Below are 17,915 nucleotides of genomic sequence, written 5' to 3' on the forward strand. Positions count from 1 at the left end.
CCCAATTTTGTGACACGTCGGAGTTAATAATCAGTACTAAGTTAAGAGGTATGAAACAATAAACTATCTAACAAAGCTGAAGACTAGGCTGTGTGCTGAGGTGGTGGCTCAGTCAGTAAAGTGTGTACTACCCAAGCATAAGGACAGGATGTGGTGGTTTACATCTGCAAGTCCAGTACTGGGGAGGTTGAGACCAATGAATACAGGGGGCTCATTGGCCAGTCGGTTTAGCTGAAGGGGCAAGCTCCAAGTTCAGTGAGATTCTGTCTCAAAAAAGATGTAGAGCAACAGAGCAAGACACCAAACACCAATCCTTGGCCTCCACATGTACACACCCCTGTGTGCCCACACCTGTGCACCCAGTGACAACCAGCCCAGTCTACATAGTGAGATCCTGCCTACAAAATAATGAAGCGAATCAAAACAACAACAAAAAACCTCAAAGACGCATTTGATGCAAAGAAGAGTAAAAGGATAGAAAAGACATACTGATATCAATCAGGAGAAAACTGGACTATGTATATCACAACCCTAATCCCACAAAGTGCTATCAGGAACAATAATAAATGGCAGTAATCTAGAGGACACAATCCAAATGTCCATAAAGGATTATGTGTTTATGATTATATTTGGAATTTTTAGCACCCATCTCTTAATAATTCATAGAACTAATATACACAAAATCACTAAGATGGTCTAAGACTTGAGCAACACAATAAACCAGCATGACCCAGTTGACATTCACCAAATGCCTCACCAACCAGTGGCTGTGCATATTTTTTATAAGCACACTTGGGGCATTTGCCAAGCTCTATTGAGTTCTCTCAGTGAATCTAAAGAGATTCAGGTCATGTGAAATACATCCTTGAGTTAACTTGGAATCCCCTCACTTCTCCCTCCTTGGTGCGAGATTATAAGAGTGTACAATGTAAGGGTGTACCACCATGTAAGGGTGTACCACCATGTAAGGATGTTCCACCATGTAAGAGTGTACTACCATGTAAGAATGTATCACTGTGTAAGAGTATACCACCATGTTTTTTGTTACTGTTTTTTGTTTGTTTGTTTGTTTGTTTGTTTGTTTGTTTGCTGTGAGGCTGAGACCAGGGTTTTGGTACAAACTGAGTAGATACTTTGCTAACATCAGCACACACTGAGTTGCACACTCAGACCCTAGTTTGTTCTTATAACGTCCTTATTTAAGATGTCCTTAGAAGCAACCACCATCTCTGAAAGAAAATTTGACTTTCTAATTTGTATTGATTCCCCACCAGTGTCTGGAAGGGAGTGGGCTTCTTGGCCTCCCCATTTCTCTCAGATTTCTGACTTGGGACTACAATGGAGTTTAAGTAGATATTAAAGACAGCCCCATCTCTAACAATTTCCCAAACAGGTGGTAACAAAACAACACATATCAAAATAATCCACAAAGATGGAATCAGAAACAGAATTAGAACGATTTCAAAATGAAGGACACTGAAAACAACATGCTAACGTCTGGAGGCTACAACTAAAGGGGTGTTCAGAGGAAAAACAAACTACAGCTCTAGTTACTTGTGTTAGAGAAGACAAATTATTTCAAGCCATTGCCTTAGTTTCCATCTTAGAAAACCTGGAACAACATAAAATTGCAGCTTTTTAGATTGTGGAGTCTGCTTGCTTGGGACAACTCTCTCTGTGTGTCTCTGTCTCTGTCTCTCTCTGTCTCTCTCTGTCTCTATTTCTCTCTGTCTCTGTCTCTCTGTCTCTGTCTCTGTCTCTCTATCTCTGTCTCTCTGTCTCTGTCTCTCTGTCTGTCTGTCTCTGTCTCTCTGTCTCTCTCACTCTCTCTCTCTCTCTCTCTCTCTCTCACACACACACACACACATGCACACATTTTTTCTTTCAGACTATGTGTTTCTTTTTCCACTATCTTTGAAGACATTATCTTTGTTCACAAAATCCCAAGTTGAGGATTCCTTTGTTGGACACGTGGAAGATCCTGTGTTGCCCTCCAGGTTCCGTGCTTTTCAGCTGGTTTCTTCCTACACCACTTCATCATTCCCAGAGTGTCCCTTTTTTCTCACTGTTTGAAAATACCCCCATGTCCTTCTGCATTTTGATTTCAGTATTTAAAAATATGATTCTCTTTGAATTTTTCCTTTCTGCTACTCACTGAGGTTTTTGAATTTATGATGATGTCTTTCACCAAAGTTCAGGAATTTTGGACAATTATATTTTGTATTTCCTCTTTCTTTCTATTTATTCTTCTCTCACATGTTACATCCTGACTGGAGTCTCTCCTCACTCCACTCCTCCCAGCTCCCCCAGGTCCTCTGCTCCTTCCTTTCCCTTCAGAAAAGAGCAGGCCTCCCAAGGACATCAACTGGACATGGTCTAACAATATTCAACCAGACGAGACACAAACCCCCACATCAAGGCTGGAGGAGGCTACACAGTTGGGGGAGCGGCAAGAGCAGGCAAGAATAACCTTTCAAATACTGTTTCACTTGAATTTCTCTTTTGTCTGTCTGGAGATTAAAAGATGCTAGTGTTTAGATTTTTATTTTTCCCTGTAGACTACTAATATTCTGCTTCAGTCTCATAGTTTCTCCATGTTATTTAACTCAGATAACTTCTATTGATTTATTTTCAAGCCTAGTGTTCATTAGTAGGATAACCAAACACCACTCATACAATCTAGATTCAATAATAAGAGCTCAGAGTTTTCAAGGCTTTAAATTTCCACCCTTAGTTTTGACATCTTGAACAAAAATTTAAATTTGCTGAATTTAAACTTACACTTTTGTGACTACAGCTACAAAACTTTCTCTAGGTGAAATATGTCTAGTGACAGGGAGCAGGGAGAGTCCACATGGAAATTCCATGTTCCTACATGGCAGACATGCATCCGGAGGGAGGGAAGGAGGGAGGGAGGGAGGGAGGGGAGGGGAGGGGAGGGGAGGGGAGGGGAGGGGAGGGAGGGGAGGGGAGGGAGGGAGGTAGGCACTGATCTCGTTGCAGGATTCCAGTTAGCTGCCTGCTGAGGGAAGCTTGCTTCCACATGCCCGAATGTGCATTAATAGATGCAATTTGGATGGACCTAGACAGGTAACTTGTGTGAGGAGAGCAGTCTCTCCTGAGGGAAACAGTGCAGAAAGCCGGAGGAAGACTGCAGCACACAGTAGGCTGAGGAGCTGGGATGAAAGGAGCTGAGGTGTTAGGGTCAAAATGAGGACCCATCAGTCTTGGGTTCCAGTTTAAACTCAGAGTCTATGGAGCTTCCATGCAACATTTTAGTATTTGCTATTAATGAAAAGTCCTTTAACTTACTGAATGAAAGGGAATATTCTTTTTATTATTATTATTATTATTATTATTATTATTATTATTATTATTATTGGTCTTTTGAGACAGGTTTTAGAGCCTATCCTGGAACTTGTTTCTTAGACCAGGTTGGCCTCTAACTCACAGAGATCCACCTGCCTCTGTCTCCTGAGTGCTGAGATTAAAGGCGTGTGCCACCAACACCAGGCTTAAAATAGGATATTCTTAAAACGCTTTGAACTGAGTTATTAAATACACGTTTGGACAACCAAAATACAGTGATAAATTAAATGTCTTTAAGAATGTTTAGCGAATTTAAAATTGGAGCAGGTTATTGTCTTCAGTTCCTCACTTGTGTATAAATCTGGTAACATGTTTCTATTCTATCTTCTCTGTAGCTTGTGTTCTTTACATCAGAATGTAGTTTACATTCTCTGGCTGCAGACCCCCAAGAAAGCTATGAATGTGGGCCTAAACAGTATAAGAATAATTCTGGTGGTTTCGATTTTTGTAACTTGATGCTACAGTTTTTGAGTGTGAACTTTGTTGATGACAATGGCTTGTGGCAGTGTCAAAGGTTGGGCATGTCTGAGAGACCGAAATCAAGGAAAGAATATTATACAACCAGTCAGATAACTCACAGATGAGTAGAAAATATTGAATAGGGTTTTGAGACTAATAGATGGGAAATAAAACTGAATGGATTTGTTGATAATTATATATAAGAATAAAAGAATTAAATACAGAATATAAGTTATAGTGAAATTTTAATCTGTCGTTATATAAGGGTGGTGCCAGAAACTCTAAGTAATAAGTAATGACAGAGTTAGAAATAGTCTTTGGGGAAAGCAGAGGAGCAATTTGGAATTTTTGGGCTGAAAAATATCAAAGTCTAAATGTCCACCAGACAGTTAGAAATGTGTAAATGGAATTCAGAGAAGTATTAAAAATACAGATTTAAATTTAGGGGGAAATTCCTATTATCTTTGAAGTCACAAGATATTGAAGTAGAAGATTACTTTCAAGATTAGCTTCAGTCAGGGCTCTGAATATAGGAAATAATCACATTTAAAGGCAGAGGCTGTAGCCATACTTTATCGAGTCATTATGAGCCTTATCAGCCTTAAATCTGTAAGAGACACATTTGGAAAGAGTAATACAAAAGAAATTTTAAGAACATATGGACAGCAAAGTCTCATAGACTGCTGGGAGCAAAAATTAAAAAAAAAAAACCCAAGGATTAAAGCTGTTGGTCTTAAAAAGAGATTAATGGTAATAAGTTTGTAGAAAAATGTAGAATTGATTTCTTTGAGAAATAATTGGTCATCATTAAGGGTTATAAATACACTCATCAAAGCAGCAGTATATAAATGCAAATTTACAAACTTACAGATTTTCTATATAGCAAAAAACTCACTAAAAAAAGTCAAGAAAGATGGTTCTATTCATAGAATGTAACAAATACTTAATACTTAGGTAACAACTTAACAGAAGTTAACAATTTCTAAGATGCAAATCAGTAAGTGCTGAAGAAAGACATTGAAAGGCACCAAATAGTTGGACAACCATCTCATCAACATTTAGCAAATGCCCATAATATCAAGTGTACTACAGATTCAATGGAATCTCCATAAAAATTACAATGACATTCTTTGCACATTCTTCTAAATTCAAATACTAACATTTTGATGGAAAGTACAAAAACCTAGAGTCATCAAATAATTCTTAGCAGAAAGAGAAATGCTGGTGGCACCCCAGTGACTGACTTCAAACTCTACTACAGAGCCGTGGTGACAAAAAGCAGCAGGAGAGTTGCACAGAAAAACAAAACAAAACAAAACAAAAACCCATGTAGAACAATGGAATAGAAGGCCCAGAAAGAAATCCACACAGCTACGGCTGATTGAATTTTGCTAAAACTATTAAAAATATAGGGAAAATCTGGGTATTGAAGAGATGGCTCAGCAATTAAAAGCACTTGTTGCTCTCACAGATGTTCCTTGCTCAGTTTCCAGGACCCATGTCTGATGGAGAATGTCCTTCATATTGCTGTGAATATATGTTTCTCTTATTGGTTGGTGAGCTATCAGACTAGGAGAAGGCTGGAAAAAGGAAGACAGAGAGTGAGTGGAGAGGGAGATGCCATGTAGCTGCTGAGGAGTAATATGCTGGAACATTACAGGTAAGCCACAGCCTCATGGCAATACATAGTTTAATAGAAATGGGTTAATAATTAAGAGACAGCTAGCCAATAAGAAGCCTGAGCCACTGGCAAGACAGCTTATAATTAATATAAGCCTCTGTGTGTTTATTTGGGACTAAATGGCTGTGGGACCAGGTGGTACAGAAACCTCTGAATACACACATCAGGAGACTGACAACTGCCAGCTCCAGCTCCAGGCAGTCTGACACCCCCTGCTGGCTCCTGCAGGCACCTGAACTCAAGCACACATGTGCATGCATGCACCAGTGAAGGCCTTCTGCTTGTTCACACACACACACACACACACACACACACACACACACACACACACACACACACACAAACCACAGAATTTAAAATAATAATAAAAAACTAAAAAAATATATAGGCAAAAGACAGATTGTTTCAACAAGTGGTGCTGGGAAAACAGTACTTACATATAAAGAAGAATGAAACTAGGGTCTAGAGAGATAGCTCAGTGGTTAAGTACACTAGCTGCTGTTCCAGAGGGTCTGGGTTCAATTCCTACATAATGGCTCACAATAGTCTGTAATCTCCAGTTCCAAGGGGTTTGTTGCCCTCTTATGACCTCTGTGGACACTGTACCTGCCTGGTTCACAGACATATATACAGGTAAAACACTCACACAAACAAAAGATAATTAAATTAGAGAAGACCGAAATGAGACTATCTATCAACCCAGACAAAAAACAATCTCAAACCATGTAAAAGACCCAATGCAAGACTAAAATGATGGACTGCTTAGGTGAATACAGGAGAAACACTCCAAAATCTATGAAGAAGCATCGACTTTCTGAATGGATCACCAATAGCTAAGGAAATAACAGAGAAGATTTCCAAATGGGATTGCACTATATTTAAGAGTGTTAGCACAGCAAAGAGAACAACAGAGTGGAAAATACAGACTATAAACTAGAAAAGAATCTTGACAAACTATGCGTTTGACAGGGAATTAATATCCAAACTAAAAGACTGAAACACCAAAAACGCCCAATTCATACAAGAAAATTGGCAAATGAGTAAAATAGACACTTTTCAAATGAGCTACAAATGACCAACAAGCACAAGAGCAAAATGGCTTTAGTGAACGGGGAAACACATGGGCCTGTTTTTGAGATTGCTGGCTCTGTCTTATCTTTGTTTCAGAAGCAAGTGTTTCCTCCTGTCTTGTGGCTTCTGAAATCATTTCCCAACAAGGCACCTCTTGTGTGTCGGGACTTTACTTGCACCTCATTCTAAACAACTGCTGACTTTATGTGACAGGGAGACATAAGGGGAGATTCAGAGCCACTGTCTTCATTCTGGTGATAACTTTGAGGGCCTGGGATACTCACAGGGAGACAAAGAAGAGGAGAAATGACACGGACTAGGGGAGCCTGTGATCTCAGAAGGGTAGGCACACTGGAACACTGCAGAAACAGTGGGAAAGAATATCTAAAATGAGGAACCTGGAAAAGCCCTAGAGCAGTGTTCTGAAATACTTCAAGTTTAAATGACATTAAAAGTTTCTTTGTCATACAAGCTGAAATACTGTTAGATGTCTTGGCTGGGCTTCTACATAACTGCAGCCATTTGTCAGCTGTGATCACTAGAGTAACTCCTGTTAGGCGTCTTTGAACGGTAAAGGAATTTTTTTCCCCCCGCAATTTTGTTGGAGCCTGAGTTCTCACAGGAGTAAAGGAGTTCCTAGAACAAAGCTTTGAAGATTTAATATAAGATAAACAATTCTTTTCATCAAACTTAATATAATACAACAGGACTTGGGGCATAATAATTCATTTTCATATTAATATAAAATCAAGCCCAACTTCTGGAGTCTGATTACTTTGGTATGTGAACACATTAAAGACTTTAAAATTAAATAACAATTAGCTAGAACTGGAAATAGGCAAAGGAAATAATTTAAGGATTTGTAGATGTTTTTGTGTCCTCCTTATTAAAAGGCCATATATTTTGAGATTAGCAGGAGAAATAATCATTTAACAACACTCTGAGGGCAGCAGAGAGGGCTCAGCAGTTAAGAGTGCATACTGATCCTGTATAAGACCTAAGTTCTGTTCTCAGTACCCCTTGTTGAGCAATCCTCATGTGTACCTAAACACACACACACACACACACACACACACACACACACACACACACACACTGTCTGAAAAATGCAGATAACTTTTGTGCCTACTTTCAGAATTTGACAAGAATCTTAGCCCTCAGTTGTCCATGTGAGAAAAGATCTGTTATTTTTTCTTTTAATGAAATATTTCAAAGATTTCAAGTGATAACAAAAGAGGGTTGGAGTGCTGTCTTTCACATGAGAGAGGACTCACTGAAGAGATGACAAGGACATGTCTGACATCAGTGGACAGAAAGCCTCTGGGGCAGCAATATGCCTTCATATTCCAAGAAGAGCAAGCAGACATTGAGGCTGGGATAGATGGAGGGAGCTTGAGGTCAGAGATGAGGTTGAAAATGTCAAGGGAACCAGACTTACACAAGTTCGTATGTCATTGGGTATCTTGATTTCATTCTAAGTGAGATGAGACTTCAAAGGATTACGAAGAAAGAAATTACAGGAACTGGCTTTTCTCCTCAAAGCAGTATTTTTGGCTACTAAATCCAGTAGAGATGAAAAGAAACAGGGGCAGAAGCAAACAGAACTTTAAAAGGCGGTGATTCAGGTGGGGGATGATGGTGATTTGAAGCAACGTGGGCGGGAAATTCTGGGCTTCTGGATTTATGTTTCAAACAGAATTTCCAGATAAGATGGATGTACCTTGTAGGAGAAGTGGAATCAAAGACTGAAAACTTCAATGTGCATCAGTGAAGGCAGACAGTGGGATTGTGATGGGGAAGATGGGACACATGTTTAGGGTGTAGCCATCAAAGGTTGGAATTGGAGCACATTGGAATTTTACGAAGCATTCTAACCAACTGGATACACAGATCTGGACTCGGGGAGAGTAAAGGGTGGGAGCTAAAAAGAGGCAAGAAAAACACAAGAAGAATTTGAAAACTATGAAGCCAGATGTAGAAAAAGAGAAAAGATCTAAAATAGCAACTTGGAGTTCTGGTGTCAGTACACTGGGAAGAAGAAAATAAAAAATCACAGTGATAGATGCCTGTGTAACCTTAGTGCTCTGGAGGCTGGGGCAGGAGGATTGCTGCTAGCTTGAGGACACACAGTGAGTTTCAGGTCAGCCTAAGATACATAGTGAGAACCTGTCCCAAAACAGAGCAAACAAACCAAACCAAACCAAACCAAAATAAACCAAACCAAACCAACCCAAACCAACCAACCAACCAACCAACCAAAAAAGAATAAAGGAAGAGACAGGAAGTAGATGGAGAGAGAACATGGAACCAGTATTAATAATTTTTTGAGGTCACTGACACACACAGCCATGCTCCTTTTAACCTTTAGTGGGACTCCATGACCATTGTCTCTTCATCACCCACTTTATCTCCTACTCTAGTTCTTGCTCTTACCACGCACACATTCTTCCTTCTTCCACTGGCTTTGAATGCCCTCATTGATAGGCTTAACTTCATGAGTGTAAAATGCATTTTTGGAAACTGTCAAAAGTAATTTTGGAATTCATCGGTTGGATGGAATGGGTGACCAACTTAGTTAATATTTTTTTGATCAAAAATTAGGCATGGCCATTGAAAAATATCACCCAGCTTACTGAGAGATTTGTATGCCAGATTTGAAAGCAATTTCATCAGGCTTTGTCTAAATTATTTTGAGTAATGACAACATTAGTGAAACAAATATATCATTTCTAAGGGTACTATTTTCAAGGCTAAAATGTATGTAATAATTTATATAAACTCTTTGACTTAACAGTATTTCTTACTATTCTTTTTGTCATATGGTGATAGAGATGATCAAGATCCATGAACACACATGTTGCCATAAATAATATTTGACTGAATCCTCATTTCCCAATGTAAACATTTCTTGAACAACTGTTACTATGATTTACAACAGTTTCCTTATTCAAAGAAATGGGGCATAATTGCTTCATTTAGAGACAAAGTTTTTCCATCTATCAGGCTGGCCCCAAACTTGCTACATAGCTGGGGATGACCTTAAACTTCTAAAACCCCTGATAGGATTTCAGGTGTGTCACCATGCCTGAGTCAGGTAGTATTGGAAACTGAACTGAGGGCTTTGTGTATACTAGGCAAAGACTCTATTGATGCTACTTTTTCATATCATTTTAATAAGTTAAACATCTATAAAAACCTAAAATTATGAGTCCAGATATTTCAGAAATTGCCAACTGTGAACACTACAGATTTAGCAAGAATCTAAATTCATGCTCTGGCTAATACTACATCTTCTAAGGGATGTATCCTCTGCAAATTATGCCAATTAGTTGTTCACTGAGTAAATATTTATGAAATGTAGTGTGTACCAGACACATGTCATGTAGTGAGCAGACTGCTCCTTTAGATCCTTCCAAACACACCCTGACAGACTTATGTGCACAGGGAGTAGAGCCAAGACTGAGCTGGCTGCACGCACATCCCGTGTTGTCCTCTGGGAGTTGGGTCACGTGCAGGGCCTGTTTGGCCAGACTCAGGCGAGCTTGGAGGAGCTGGTGATGTCTGGTTTCCCTTTCTATTTACTATGCCCACACCCCGATATTTTTCACTTGCCCTGTGATACAGTGAGTTCTATGGCCTCCAGAGAACCAGCATGCTTTGTCATGAAGGTGATCTTTCTCCATATCTCTCTGATTTTAATTCTTAATGAAGCTCTTCTCCTTCCCTCTGAGGTTTCATCACATGGAAATCTCCAAGTATTGTGCCATTTCTGTCTGATTCACTCCCTCTCACCCTGAAGCTGCATCATGGCCTTGAGGCACTTTCGTTCAAATAAACCTTACTTCTGCTGTTTAACACAATGGGAAACCTGCCGAGAATTCCCAGGTTGAAGGATGTTCACTGACAAAGGGAGATTGCAAAGACTGGGGCTGCTATCTACTTTGTCAGTGTGCAGACATCCAAATAGGACCACAGCATCAAGAATGAAATGTTTGACAAAAAAAGGAAAATACAAAAAGCTGTTTCAAAGACATCCAACAAACTCCAAAAGAAACAAAGTCCCATTTTTCTTTTTGAGGAGGAAGAAATACATCTAAGTCCTAAGTTGATGACTAATATATAAAAGTAAAAATAAAAGTACAGTGGGACTTTGGGCTGGAAACCCCAAGAAACTGTTAGCTTCGGAGAGACAGAAGACAGGATTTACTGCGCTGCAGCAAGAGTGGGTATTCCACTGAGCTCAGTCATGTCAGCCACCGCAATACTTGGGGACCAGTCTGTTTCTCCCCGAAAGCCATTCCTGCTTTCTCAGAGACGTTGTATTCACAGGGTTCATCCCAAACCTTCGTTTTGAATATAGCCCTGTCTGTGTTCACTCAATGACTTTCCCTGCCAGATTCTATATAGCCTTTACCCTAAAGATCATGTTCACACAGAGACAAAAAAAAAAAAAAAATGTAACTGGCGGCTCGGTCCTCATTTACACTTGGTTGCTAGACCCATTTCTGTTGTGGAATATTCCTTTACCCTGTGTGAAGATGTGCTGCTGTGATTGGTTTAATAAGAAGCCAAACATCCAATACCTAGGCAGGAGGACAGAGAGAGCTCTGGGAAGACGAAAGGCAGAGTCGCCAGCCATAGGTGGAAGAAGGCAGGATGGGGAGAATGGAGACGAGGTAACGAGCCCGTGGAAGAATGCAGACTGAAAGATACGGCTTAATTTAAGTTAAAGGAGCTAGTTAGAAACCAGCCTAAGTTAAGGCCGAACTTTCAAAATTAATAGGGAGTCTTTGTGTCATTATTTGGGAGCTGGCTGGCGGGACAGAAAGAGTCATTACACATTTCTTTGACGGATGTTGACACTAATGGCCCAAAGGAGGTGAGTAGTTGCTCAATGGAGGGCTCCATGTCTCTTCTGACATGGGAGGAACTTACGATGTTTTTCATGTGTTTTACTAGGATGGTGAGCTTCGAGTCCTCGTATGTCATCACTAACTGTACCTTAGGGTTATTGTCTGGAAATTTTTCACCTGAAAAAAAAAAAGTGAGTGTTAGTAGTTAACTCGGAATTATCTCAGCACAGAATCCATGAAGCATTTGAAGACTAAACAGGACCAGCAGAAGAAGACAAAGGGAAAATTCTTCAGATGATGTTGAAATAGAGAGTTCAGGACATTGGGTGCTTAGTCAGAGGTGGGGTTTGTGTCTCTACCTATTGACCTAACTCTCTTCCTGATAGTCTATTTCAGTTTTTATTGGCACCGTTATTTAAAGAAAAAAGTATTTATAATTAAAACCTCCATGTAACTTTTAGTTGTTGTTTTTCCTCATTAACAATAATGATGATTTTAAAAACTGGAAGTCAGAGAGTGAGAGTGGTCTTTTGAGATATATTCTATTTTAAATTGTGTATTCGTGTTTGTGTGTGTGCGTGCATGCATGTGTGTGTGTATGTTTCTGTATGCCTGCGTGTGTGTGTGTGTGTGTGTGTGTGTGTGTGTGTGCACGAGTACTCACACATGAATGCAGGTGCCCATGGAAGCCAGAAAAGTTCATTCAATACTCTGGACCTGAAGTTACAGGCTGTTCTGAGCCACAGACATGGATGCTGGTCCCCTGGAAGAGCAGTACATGCTCATACCTTTTGTGATGTCTCTTCTGCTCAGTAAATATGGGGTTGTGAACCAGCTCTGCTACTGCAGATATGCACTCTGACTAAGCTAATCAATTTCTGTGGCAAGTGACCTACTTCTGAATGGCTGGAGTGAATAAGTGATAAAATTCCAGAGTTTGTGGTGTGGTAAGCACTTAAACACACTTGGAACTGCTGGGAGCCAGCCAGTGCTCGCCTCTGTCTTTCCTGTCTCATAGAAACTAATTTATATCCAATATCCAGCCTGCTCTGCCAGATCCTACTCAAAGTCCTCCCTTAGACTTCAAATCTGTTTGTTTCTAGTGGTTACTGCTTTCGACAGCAATGCTTATAAAACCACTCTTCGGATCAAAGTATCTTTTTATTTTAAAAATTCATTTTTATCTTGTTGGTGGGTAGGTGCATTCCACGGCACCTGGAGAGACTGAACCTGGGGCAGCATGCTTGGTGGCAAGGTCCTTCTCATCAGTCTGGGATTTGCCTGACACCAAAATCACTTTGTATAGTTGTTTATTAATTTATTTTATTCCCCACTATTGTTTTTATATTGTAACACATATTTAGTCCTTAAAACATTCTTTGCTATGTCCTGTAGATAGTTATCGTTTTATTTATTTCCCTTAAAATGCTCCTGGCCACTATTTTTTTTGGGGGGGGGGCTGTTGAACTGTTGCCCTTTTTCAAAGCCTAACCAGAAATCGAATATTTCTGGGTTTACTTTTCCTTGAACACTCCTAGCACAACCTGTGCCAGCTCATACTTCCATTATAATTAGTTTACATGTTATTTAGCCGATTTAGGTCTATCTCAGTACCTACTACTACTAGGTCTCCAAAGGGACGTAATGCGGCACAAATAATAAAGACCCAGAGACAGCCTGGGGTTCAAGCTGAAGATCAGAGAAGCAAAGCAGCCAAGCCACCAAGAGCTCTTACCTCTACTAAGGCTGAAATAAAGATCCTGGCTTCTTCCCTGTGACTGGAAACAGAATCTCACTTGAGACCCTTTGCTTCTTCCTTATTTACCTTTCTAGTGCTGGGATTAAAGGTGTGAGCTCTGTTGCTGTTTTAGACTGATTCACTCTGGTTTAGCCCTGGGTGGCCTTGAAGTCATAGAGATCCATCTGCCTGCCTCCTGAGTCCTGGGATTAAAGGTGTGGCCACCGCTGCCCAGCTTCTATAGCTAACTAGTGTGGCTGGCTTTATTAAATCATGAACAATACATCACCACAACATAATCTATTAATTGTTATAAGGGATGGGGAATGTACTGTGTATGTTTATTTTATTGATTGTTAAATAAAGTTCTGTTTGGCCAATGAGACAGGACTAGGAGTCAAAGAGGATTCTGGGGAATGTAGTAGAGAAGTGGTGATCCGGGCAGGAAATGACATAGCAAGGAGACTCATATTTAAGCAAGAAGAAACAGTAAATGTCCCTTTTCCCCTTCGACTCCTCCAGCAGCAGGATGTGAGCAACAGGCAAGAGAGGGCGCCAGCGAAAGGCATCCTCTATAAGATAAGTCTTATAAAATATATAGATTTATGATAATTAAGACTGAGTTAACAGATGAGAATCCTAGTCATTGGCCAAGCAGCATTTGAACCTAATACAAGTTTCTGTGTATTAATTTAGGCCCTAACTTGGGTGGACGACTGGTGTAAAGCACACATGTGGTGGTAGGGCTCAGCAGCTTTTGGTGGAAAGATTTATCGTAACAAATTGTTTTTTAGTACACACACTAGGTATTTATTCAATAACAAGGTAACGTCAAGTTTACCTTGAGCCTCATCATTACATCAATAAGATAAAGACTTTAATTATTAAAATGAAATTTTCTGGATTTTTTTTGGATTAAGCATAGAGTATTGTGGATCTAATGATTCCCTTGATAGTCTCTGGTTATACAGATGCTGAAGAAATTTAAAGAATAAAGTATTCAATTTTGGATGCATTGTGGTCCTCTTTGTTTACTGATGGTTATTCTAAACTCTCTCATCTTTTCCTTCGGTTAAGGTTTCACCAGCAGGCTGTGTCCTTCCTGTGTATCTCTTTCATGGTTACTAGAGCAGGTCACTCTTCACATGTAGATGACAGTAGTTTTATTATCAATTAATTGAGTTCATAGATAATAATGTGGATTACTGATACTTAAAAGAGGCCTTCATTGAACCAAGGGGACATCTGTTACATAAATACATTAAAAGTCACTTAAATATCCCCATTATAGTGATTGAGAGATACTGTAAGTTGATTCCTACTAAAACAAATTACATTTCATAATAAAAAATATTAGCGAGTACTAGGTATAAAGGTGCTAAAAATAACTGATGACTTTTTAATGCACAATGAATATTATATTTGAATTAAGGAGTGATGGAATTATTAAATAGAAACCTAATGTGTTTAATGAAAGGTTTTAATTTAAGGGTAGGAAAGTATCATAAACTTATGATGGAATGTCTGTCTGAACAGTAAAAGTAGGATTGCTGCTTTCTCTAACTGACAGTGATTTGCTCTGGAGAGAACTCTACTGTGGTTCCCCTCCTTCCCAACTGTCCCTTGGCCACCAGCCATGTGGACAAAGGGGGCAGAGTGGCAGGTGGGACCTTCTCTGGCCTATGAGAATGACAGAAATAAGCTTCTGGGAGACATCTTCAGTTAGGCAGCTCAACTTTATTGCAGAGCATAGTGTAGTGAGAAATTCACCCTGCCCATACCTGTAGCACTGATCATGCCTGTTTGGGTGTGGTCACAGGTGAGGATGTGTAGGAGGACAGAACTAGATCTGGGGTCGAGGGCCCCAGAGCTCTCTCTTGCTGCTGGTTGGGCCACAGGGAACAGCCTGGGAGGATCCTGTAGCGGTCACCAGCCTCTGGTGTATGTGCCTTCTCCCAGAAAAAATTCACCTAACCTGTACTGAGGCTAGTGAATCTTGATTCCCACGAACTAGTATAGGGGATATATGGGATTGGGGATGGTAGCTGGGGAATCATCTAATTTGCATTAAGTGGCCTGCTCCTATCATGTAGCTGGATTAGTATCAGTATGGCCCCTAGCAAAATAGATAGAGCATGCCACCAAATTACCTTATGGGTAGCAGTGGAAGAATGGTGCAGGGAACTGTGTCAAGGGTCACACACTAGAGACAAGTCAGGAATCCAGGCCTAGAGAGATTCTTTGAGTAAGATCAGGGAGAAAGCAGAAAGCCCTCCACTGGGAGGAAGGAGTCCTCCATGTTGCGGAACTCAGAGAGAGCTTCCAGGCCATGGTAGAATGCAACGTCTGACCAGCAGGGCTTCCTCCTACTCTATGGAGAGATTATTAACCGGAGATTGCATCTTAGCATTGGGGAGTTCAGAACCCCAGAAAAATCTGGTTCACCGAGAATCCTTAGCAGCTACTAGATTAGTAGTAGAGAGACTTAAAAAGATTGAGAATGAGCCAGTCTAGGGCAGGCATCCTACTACATTCTCATAGACATCCTCCAAAGTCACAGAGATAAAAAATGGTGGGTCCCAGGTGCTCACAGCAGCAGTGTTTACCTGAACAAGATCTGTACCAGATGGAGCCGATTAAAATTCCAGTAGGGTTGGGAGAGAGACCCGCCCCCCCCCAAGGCCCCAATCCCTAGTTGGGGAACTATTGCCAACTGGGGGAGGAGGAATGACACTTGTATTTTGGGGGTGTGGCCACTAGTAGTTTGCCCATGCCCTCAGTGTGTTGCTCCACACGTGTGCACATTTGGGAACCACTAATTGGAATCAATAGGTTGTAAGAGCAAAGAACATGAAATTGGGAAGTGGCTGATTGTGTCAGGGAAGCCCCAGGAGAGACGAAGGGGAAGCAGAAGGTGGGGTGGCTATGATGGAGACCACATGCATGCATGGAATTTTCAAAGAAGAAATTAAAATGCTATTTAAAAAACTAAGTGGACCTAAAAAAAATGAAGTACAGGATTAAGTGATCTCAAGGGCCATATTTATAAACATTATGCTGTAACTGGAAAAATGAGAGAGAGTCACAATATGAAAGAAAAAAGTTTGAATGAAGAGCTTGATTAGAAAAACTTGAGAACAGCTTGGTGTGGAGAAAGGGATGCTGGAATTGTCTGGTCACTGTGGGGATTTACAGTCCATGCTGGATTCCCTCTGACAGCCTCAGGGCCTGGTAAGGACTGGTGAGAGCCTAAGTACGTCTGTCTGCAATCCCTGAAATTAGAAAATACTGTACTCCCTATTTTCTAAGGGAGCATGGAAGGATAGGAGGGAGAGGGAACTAGGATTATTATGTAAAATAAGATTGTTCCTAAATTAAATAAATAAATTTTGAAAAATAGCATTTTGAAGTTTTTTTTCCAGGAGATATTTTTTCTCGTGGTTAAAGTTGACGAATGATGTTTAGAATTTGAACTAAAAGGTCTTCCTATGCCTAATGTGTATCTAAGCATTGTTCTAGTTGTCTCTGTATCTTTCCAGGGAGAGAGAAACATCCTTTTCAAACTTCCATAAAAGCAAAGATGAATACACCATTCTTCTCCTCCATCATTTACAAAGGCCATGGCATATTACTACTCTGCAAAAGTCCTTATAGATAGTTTTACATTGATATTACAATAATATTTTTTTTAGTTTTTAAAGCATAGCTTCCTCTATATGGGGCTATTGTCATTTATCTAACCAGTTCCACACGATGGGCAGGAGGCTCTCTCCCAGTGACGTGTAGGCTCTGTGAACTGTTTCAGGGGACAGCCTCAAAGACATGTCATCTGTGCCAGTTTGTGAATATCATAACAACAACTCAATAGCAGAATTTTCTGGTCAGAGTCTACTTGCCTTCGCAATTTTGATAAATATTGCCAAATTAACTTCCATGGTGCTTGTACCAATTTGTATTATCAGCAGCAGCACACGAGGGGCCTACTGATTCGCAACTAAGATGCTAATTAAATTGTTGGGCTTTTGCCAATCTGATGAGAGAAAGAGAGAAAGAAAAAAGAAAGAGAATAGGAGAGAGAGAGAGAGAGAGAGAGAGAGAGAGAGAGAGAGAGAGAGAGTTATGGCATCTATGCAATTTAATTTGTATTCCTCTTATGAATGAGGTTGAGCATCTTCTCATTGGTGAAGCACCGCTTGTATTTTTGAGTCCTTATCTTTCATAGTCTTAATCATTTCTAGATGATGATGATATGCCAAGTGAACAAATCTTTGGGGTGCATCAGCAATACTTCATCTCCTCTGTCAATCATCCCTGCATTCTATTTTTACTTTGCTGAAGTGTTTATTCCCACGCAATGTGGTTAAGGGCTCTGAATTTTACCCTCAGCCATTGCAGTACACTTAGACTATAGAGGGCTGCCCTCGGGTTTTCTTGGTCATCTATGATTTCATTATTTGCATTTAACATTTCTTCCTCCTTTGTTATTTACCCTGTAGACTAAGGGGTGTGACATCACAAGCCACTTACTGAATGTCCCCTCTTTGTTCTGTCTCTGCCTCCCAAATTAAAGGGATGTGCCACCACTGCACCACCCATGGTAAATTTTGTACTGATCTATTCATTCATGTATGCGCTTAGGCACAGACACCATATTGCTTGATTTTTTATGGATTTTAATTTTTTTAACTCTATCTCTTTTCTTTGTTCCAGTTTTACAGTATTTTTTTCTGACTTTTCTTTGTTT

The 17,915-nt window shown here is 40.1% G+C and overlaps 1 protein-coding gene across 3 annotated transcripts in view; it reads right to left on the reverse strand.

Moving 5' to 3' along the window:
• The window catches only part of Pik3c2g (phosphatidylinositol-4-phosphate 3-kinase catalytic subunit type 2 gamma), a 302,408-nt gene that overhangs the window by 20,504 nt on the left and 263,989 nt on the right, over window positions 1-17,915 (reverse strand). For all 3 annotated transcript variants that reach the window (XM_035448879.1, XM_027429943.2, XM_035448878.1), the window contains one exon: window positions 11,516-11,610. In XM_035448879.1, the coding sequence (XP_035304770.1) occupies window positions 11,516-11,610 (95 nt within the window). The remainder of the gene's footprint in view (window positions 1-11,515; window positions 11,611-17,915) is intronic.

The sequence above is a fragment of the Cricetulus griseus genome, chromosome 8 (genome assembly GCF_003668045.3).
Source record: "Cricetulus griseus strain 17A/GY chromosome 8, alternate assembly CriGri-PICRH-1.0, whole genome shotgun sequence".
NCBI lineage: Eukaryota > Metazoa > Chordata > Mammalia > Rodentia > Cricetidae > Cricetulus > Cricetulus griseus.